This window comes from Acyrthosiphon pisum, chromosome A1, assembly GCF_005508785.2.
Source record: "Acyrthosiphon pisum isolate AL4f chromosome A1, pea_aphid_22Mar2018_4r6ur, whole genome shotgun sequence".
Lineage (NCBI taxonomy): Eukaryota > Metazoa > Arthropoda > Insecta > Hemiptera > Aphididae > Acyrthosiphon > Acyrthosiphon pisum.
This window is the reverse complement of record NC_042494.1, coordinates 18713150-18722136: the sequence shown is the minus strand read 5'-3', so window position 1 is coordinate 18722136 and position 8987 is coordinate 18713150. Positions and strand designations below refer to the sequence as shown.

Here is an 8987-nt window from a genome sequence, read left to right as displayed (position 1 = left end):
CCCCCCTCGCGTACGCCAATGTAATATTGTATTTTTCGTTTTCGCGGTAATGATTACGTTATGGAATTGAATTTTATTAAAAATAACATATATCGGCCGAAACATAAAATGACTAAAATATTCAAACATAATTTGAAATATTGAGTTATGTTTGATGAAAGAATCACCCGGTATTTCCCCCCTTATTGCACTTATGCTTTCACTAGTTTAGACAACACTTTTATTTTACCATTATACCACTTCATTTAATCCTAATAAAAAAGTTAACCTTTATATTAAAATATAATTTTAGATTTTAGCCTTTTTTTCTACATTGGATCTGGGTACATCATATGACAATTTATTAATGTTAAACATAAATTTTAAAAACATAATGTTTTTTGTGTCTCCTGAAAAGTATCAATTTTTGACTAAAGCCCTTTCTCTTAAAAACCGTCCATTTTATCCCCCTAGGAATGACCTAGGTGGTATATTTTCAGCGATGTGCGAATGCTTAAAAATCGTAAAATCTTGAATTTTATCAGGCTATAACTTCATAACTAAGTTCGACAAACAAATTCCGAAAAAAATTCTCTTAGGTGCTAAATTAGATTTGTATTTATTTGATATTCAAAAATATTATTATATTTACTATGTCTGTAGATCTTAAACCATTGTTAAGATAAACCATTTTTAATAATACAATGGGGATTATTAAAGAAATAATCATTAAAGGCCATGCCATGATACAACCCATGAAGAAAATCTGACACATCAAGCATCCATCTATAAGAATATAAAACAAAGATTATTTTAATATTTTATAATATTGTTGCTCATTGATTTGTAAAATAAATTCTCAACATTCGATCTAAAAAATCATTAGAATGGAACTTAATATTTTTAAAAACATCGAGAATATCAAATTGTATAAAAATATTTGTGTTTGAAAATAAGTAATACCTATTGAGTCAATTTACTCTCTTATATTAATTGATCTGTATAGGTATTATACAATTATGCAGTGGCGTCATTTGTGGGATGCAAAGGTATGCAAATGCATACCATGATTTTTTTTTAACACACTTTTTGTGGAGATCATATTTTCATAAAATTATAGTATAAAAAAAATAACAATAATTTTGTATTTTTTTTTTGATTTGTCACAATATTTTATGGATCACCAATACAACTATAGTTCATTTATAGTTCTATAACAATAATTTTAACATTGCCTGTTAGAACTGCTTCCAATGAACGCTTTTTTTCGACATTGAGAAGAGTGAAAAGTTATTTGCGCTTAACTATGGGAGAATCTAGAAGATTTCCTTCATTGTAAATTGTAATTTATTAAATTATATTTAAATATACATTACTTATTCATTATATGTTATTTGGTTTATAGATATTTTTATATGAAGCTTTATATATAGCTGTGGTGATCCATATAATATTGTATTAAAACAAACTAAAAAACATTTTTGCTAACAAAATTATTATTATTTGTTTTTTTACTAAAAGTGTGTTGAAAAAAATTCATTGGATGACTCGAGCGACTGGTATTACTTTAGATTTTCAATATTGGTTTTGCATCCCATGAAAAAATGTGAAATGACGCCCTTGCAATTGTGTAGAGGATCTTTTTTGCTTATTTACAAACCATGATCATAATTTTATTGAAAAATCACTGGCTGTTACATATTATTATGTGCCTACTAAAAAAGACACATAACATCCATTTTTTTTTTTTTGAACGACGTAAATAAGGTTGTTACTTTTTGATTTTTATATTTTAATATAATATAGGGGTGAGTAGATTTTTTTACATGGTATCTACACCCAGCATCGGTGGCATCTCCCATGCGCATGGCTATATACATGACTATAGTCTATACTCTATATGATAATATAATATTATATATATATTAAAATTGTGTTAACATAACGAAATTCGAATACACTTAGAGCATGCAAACCATGAATGGGTCTAAAGTGATTTTTTTTATATAAACAATATTCAATATTCATTTTATGACATATTTTATGAATTATACTTACATGCAGCATTGGAGTCACCAGGGGTGAGCACGGCCGGGATGCAAATAATGCAACTAAATCCTATCATCAATGCAAATACCAATACTAAAATTCCGAGTACAGACAATATAATTATAAAATAAACCTGAAAAAAATTATTATATAAGTGACAATATTTACACAAGACTTATTAAAACACTCAAAAGTATATCAAATGCAAAAATATGAAATGTGAAAAATGTTAAAATAGTAAATGTGAGAATGCTATTACAATTTACATTTTACATTATTACCTATGTAAATTATAATTAAATATTAATAACATCGATACAGTATTTTAAAACAGTTCATCGACCATCGTTCACGTAACGTGAGATATGTTTGCAATTTCTTTGATGTCAGTGTATTAGGTTTACTAGTAAATATTTTGTTTATAAAATTTATGTATTCAAATACAATTCAATTGTATTCAATTGAACTGCCTTAAAATATGGTAGGTGGATAAAATCACTAAAATAATAGAGTATAAATTCTAGCATTTCTGCTATAATTTTATTAAACACAGGAATTTCACTAAATTATTTATATATTAGTTAAGCCCGTTTCACAGTCGTTTGAAAGAGTGGGTGGGTTAATCATACTAGTGATCCTATTCATCCCGTATTAGTATGAAGTGTTCCAGTGTCTTGACCAAAGGTCCAAAATAACACTTTTGTTCTATATTTTGGATAATCTGTCCGTATCACGTATTCACGTACCTTATTTTAAAACTATTTCAAAAATGTAATGTTTTCTTATCATTTAACATTTTAAAATTGTATTTAAATGATGATTTATCAGTGATATTATCTAAATCACAAATCTATATTAATATTGTTTTAATAATATTTGTTTGAAGTAGATAATATTTATTATTATATTATTCAGGTACATGTTTTTGTGTAACATCCGGTACTGACCTTTGCGGTTTACACTTAGGTAGTTAGGTATAGGTACGCAAAGTAGATTTTCGATAAAATCGATTTTGGTTTTTGGTGTAACTCTAAACTAAATGACCGTAGATACATAAAATATTGACTGAATGTTTATATTAGCATATTCTATACACCATAACATTTTAATATATTATGAGATGTTTATATCATTTTCAGTTTCCAATTTTTTTAGTTTTGTATTCTATGAATATCAAAAAAAATTTTGTTGGGTAAAAATGCTTGAAAATTTAATAGAAGGATGGGAGCCGTAAAACAAAATTCCTCATAAGTAAGGCCCAAATTTATAATAGGTATGTAAAATGCAAATGCATATTCTTCTACAATTCACCTAGAATAATATTATTATGATATAATAATATAATTATTTTGATTTAAAATGTTGACGGTTGGTATTTGTATATTGGTATTAATTTTATTAAATTCATCAATCAATAAATTTTCTATATTATGTAGTGCTCAAAAATATTCGTGGCATTATTTTGAGAAAAAAAAACATTTTTTATATGAGTTTTAAAATATTGTTGTATGTGTACCGTCAGCGATCCAAAAGACGATGGTTTGAAACTTTGAAATAGAGTTGAAGTCAATTGCAATAGTGAATGAAAAAGTAGTGTATTTTCAGTAATATTTTAAAGTGTATAGTTTAAATAACTTCTAAATTATATATGTCGTGTTCATGACATGTAAAACAACTAGATAGCAGATTTGCATATTACATTCCCATATAGGAAATTGAAGTTTAGAGGCCATTTGCCAACAGGGAAATGCTTAAAAAATAACTCAATAGATAAGATTATAAGAATATAAGATACCTATACATATTTATATTATAATTATATGACATAATAATATAATATATATTACAAATATATACAATATACATATTTGATATTCATATTATCAATCATGCAATTTGTCCCTGTTGGCATATGGCTGACTACAATATTGTCTGCTGTACAGGGAATATTCCCCAACCTCTCGGGAAGTTTCTTAAAAAAAAAATAAATATAATATCTAATTTATTTATTTTTTAGATTCTGAGTGGAGCAATATATGTATGGATTTTACATATGATGTGTGTTTTTTTAAGTTTTTAAATTTTTTTTAGTGTCTGTCATCACCTTTAAGGACAGTTAAATATTTTTAGTTAGAAATTCATAAAATATTTTCTATAGATTTTAGAATGATGTGTGTTTTTTTTAAGTTTTTAAATTTTTTTAGTGTCTGTCATCACTCATCACCTTTTAGGACAGTTAAAGTACTTTGATTATCTTCAACAGTATCTTTTCTGATAGGAAAGTGAATCTAGTTAGTTTTTTTGGGGGTCAAAAGTATTTTCCAGTAGTTTTCGAAAACGCCTTAAAAAAAAGAGAAAAGTTATGGGAAACGGGAATATTTACACAAAATCGATTTTGGTTTTTGGTGTAACTACTCTAAGACAAATGACCGATACACGAAATGCTGTCTGAATGTTTATATTAGCATTCTCTAATCTCTATACACCATAACAGTTTCAAAATATTAAGACTTATTTTGAGCTGTACAATGACATTTTCAAAGCTCCCAATATATTGTTTCAAAGACAGATAAAAAATATTAAAAATCCAGTGCCAATTTTTTTATAAGCATTTAAAGTTTAAATATTGACAAAATACGTAAAATTCACAAAAATTCACAAATAATTTTGAGTTAGAAATTCATAAAATTTTTTCTATTTAAATCTTGGATTTGAAAATGTAATACAAAATTCCTCATAAGTTTGTCTACTATTATCAAAAAAAAAAAAATGTCTACAAGCAATTCAAATTAAATTTTTATGAGCGTTTAAAGCTCATATTTTTACAAGATTGGATATTCACTCGATTTCTCATGTAGCGATTTTGTTATTTTGTTGTAATTCAAAAACAAATAGGTAACTGTAGATACATGAAAATTTCACTGAATTTTTATATTCTCATTGCCTATGCTCCATCAAATTTTGAAAATATTTTGACTCTTTTTGAGCTGATTGACATTTGATTGTCAATTGTTATTATAAATATTAAAAATACATACAAAAAAATATATTTATTTTCTCAAATTTCATTTGACCCACTTGCCCACTTTTTTAATTTTCAATACCTAATTTCTATTTCATTTTATTTATTAAAAATTAATTTAATTTAAATATAAAGGGAGTGCAAATTACTATACGTATTAATAAAGACATTTTAAATCCAATTTTTACACTGATTACCTACTGAAATTTAAGTGTATGGCTTAGTTAAGTTTAGTTTAATATCATTAATAATTTTGGATACAAAATATTTGTCATTTGGATCATTTACAACCAAAAGTTATATTATCATTTAACATATTATGATCAATATTTAAAAACGTATTATATATTTATTTTATATTCCCTGCGGGAAATTCCTGGTGGTGGGAATATAACTACATTCCCGGGAATTTGCACATCATTGGATAAGTGCAATGTAACCTAACCTAACCTGTCCATGGAAATGCAAAATTGATAATATTTTAGTATAAAACCGATCCCATTCCATTATATATTTTTTCTAATCTATATAGAAAAATTGATCATTAGCTTCACCGACATGCTAGCGTTGTCGTTTCAGCATTGTTATCGGCGACAGTCAGTCGGTCCAATTTTATTCTATTATTCTGTTATTCAATTATTATTCTTGTAATGATTATATTTATGAAATTAATATATGATTATTTATTACTGATAAATCATTATTGTAGAGCACGATTTAAGATAGTACTATCTTAAATCGTGCAGTAGAGCGTGGATTTATATGCGTTAGAAACAACCAAATATGCTCTAAAGAATCTTAAATATGCATAAATATATGCACTAAAAATATGTTGAAATATGCATACTAAGATTAGCAACAAAAAAAAATGTTTTTTTGAACATTTAATTAAAACAATATATAAAGTAACAAAAACATGAATTACGATGGAAAGCAAATGATTATTACAGAAATACCTAATGACAATGGTCAATGGTCGTAATCGATATTTATATTTTCTTATCTTGGTATAAGTATTTTATTTCACCAATTATTATAAAATATTATAGCCATTTTAGATTTTTTATAGTGTCTATCATCGCCTTTTGGGATAATTAAAATGCTTCAATTTTGTGGAGTTTAGGATTATGTTTGTAGATCGATCTAAACAAAAATGACTAGATACACTGCTTTTAGTAATAAGTAATATTTTACTAAACGCATGACGTACACATAAGTAATAATATAATGTAGTGCCTAAAGCCTCGTTCACACGGTGACAATAATGAGTATGACACTAATGATATTGTGTGTCGTGACACCTAGTGCCGTATATCAAAATCGTTTGATACGCGACACTAGTGTCAAGCAACTGTCGCCGTGTGAACGAGGCTTTATATAAAGACGGCCTTATATACAACTATACAAGTGACCAATTGATCTTGTTATTGTAACATTGTTGGCGAGATTTGGAATTTGCGAATAACAACGATGAGTTAGAAATTCATTTTTTACGAGCTTATGAAGCTAGACATTAGATATTTGGATATTCGCCCGTAAATTAATAAATTCTCATACAAAGATTTTCTTATTTTGTTGTTAATCAAAATATAATTAATCAAAGGTCATTGAAATTTTCATAAAATGTTTATTTTATGATTTTTTATACATCAATACATCATATTTATTCTCATAAATAATTCATATTTCATACTGTAGCCAAAAAATCTTAAAAATATATATACACAGCTATTTTTACAGACATTTTAATTTCAAATTTGGTTGAATATACAATATACATATTATTGCAACCAAGAATTACAATATAAAAATTATAAAATATTCGTGGGTACCTATATGAAACTTTTCGAGTAGGTATATTATTATAATTTATAGACATAATGCATTTTAATATGTAATTTTTAGGCAAAAAAATAATTTAACCTACAATTTTTGGTACTAATTCTTAATAGTAAAATAAATTACTTTAATCACAATAATATCATGAAATATAAGTAAATCATATGCTGACAGACCGTTTTTTCTCAGAATCATCTTTCGTATACCTACAATACAGTGTTCGGATTAGATAAGTATTTTTTTATCTAGATAAAGATAAAGATAATACAACTCAAATGTATGCAGATAGAGATAAAAGATAACTTAACTCATATTTATTTAGATAAAGATAAGGATAAATATTTTTTTATTAAAAAAAGTAAGAATACAAAAATAGTTCTGCTAATTTTAAGTTTGATTTATCAACTGTGTCCGAGAAAGATTCAGTGAGAACAAAACATAGTACAAAAACATCCTCTTAAAATAATATTATAAACTATTATAGTTATGCACTTATACTACTTACCTTATTTATTAAACCGACCAACCTACAATATTTCCACCTGATCATCAGTGAATTGTCATGATACGTTTGAGTTGAATTCAGCTGGTCCATATCTACGTGTTTATGTTGAAGAATTTAAGTTGAAGGTATTTTTACTTATTTTCTCAGATGTATTTATTCTGTTTATGTTTGGGATAGAAATCTTGTCACAATATGCCTAGAACTAAATGTACAAAATATTATGTATTTATTTATTACAATATATCGTATACCGGCCACAGCTTCTAGAATTACACAAAATCCTATATAAACGAAATAATTCTATTTTAACTTACAAGCAATATGTCACTTTTTATTCATATAGCTCAATGGCACTGCAGTAGTGTTGTAGCCGTGTGTAGACTATTCTGTATTTTAACAAGTAAACGAATGACCTGTCTGGCTATCTACTGGTGACAATAGATAGGACATATAAAATACTACTGATACTATTCTGTAGGTATGAATATAACTGTGGGTGGTGGTCGGTGGGTTAGGAGGCCGCAACATTTTTTAATCTGGTGAAACATTTACTCGTATTCTTTTTTATAGCATATACTCTATTTAGTCTATTGAGTATAGTACTACAGTGGCGTAATTAGGAATTTGGTTTGGGGGGAGGATATTCGTTTTTATCATACATGAATGGTCATTATCAATACTTTGATCAAAATGTTAGCAAAAAAAAAGTTTTTTGGGGGGATCTATCCCCCTAATCCCCCCCTAATTACGCCCCTGTACTGCTATAGCCTATACTCAGTCTTGGGTAGTATTCCGAATACAGCATTCCGAATACTTTTAGAATACTATTTCCAAAAGTATTTTGTGATGTATTCTGAATACTTTAAAAGTATGAAAATTAAATTGTTTGATTTGCATGTTATTCTCTTGCATTTGATTTAAAACAAAAATACAAAATTTATATTTTATGCGTTGGAAATTTTGAGTCAATAATATCTATTAATATCATACAATATCAAAATTATAACTGGTATCGTTTCATATATTTATCAAAAATATTTTGATTGTTTTCCAATGCCACAACTTAGTAGGTACGTGAAATGTATGAATTAATACTTCTATTTTTAAAATGTATTTCAAAAAATGCACTGTGTTCGTAGCAGGTGCTAGATCAACCCGTGTGACATAATATAGGAATTATTTATGCTATTTAAAAGTTTTTTCGAAAAAAATATGCAATATTTAACGAAGAATCGTGGTACATTTTATACATAGCTCATACAATTAATATACAGAGTGTATCTTATGTCATTGTACGGCGTACGCGGGGTTTTTTTAACGATTATGAAACGATGATATAGAATTTCGTTAAAACGAAAAAAGACGTGTTTCTTTATTTTTAACAGGCAATTTTTTTAAAACTATTTCAAAATTTTTAAACACGCAGTATACCAATAGCAAAATCAACTTTATTTTTTCAAATAGTAACCGCTATATTTTTTAATGCATTCTAGTAAAGCTTTTTTTTCTGAAAATTTTGTTTTTGGTTCGATAGTTTATAAACTATGGCGGACTTCTAAAGATAGTAAAATATGCATTATACTTTTAATTTAA

The 8987-nt window shown here is 26.6% G+C and overlaps 1 protein-coding gene across 1 annotated transcript in view; it reads right to left on the bottom strand.

The window, feature by feature from the left end:
• Positions 1–7714, bottom strand: part of LOC100570709 — a gene marked incomplete at its 3' end in the record, with an annotated part of 14109 nt that extends 6395 nt beyond the window's left edge. Inside the window, 2 exon segments of the mRNA XM_029486776.1 lie at positions 7395–7596; positions 7709–7714. Coding sequence (XP_029342636.1) covers positions 7395–7484 — 90 coding nt within the window.
• Between the last annotated feature and the right edge of the window lie 1273 nt (positions 7715–8987).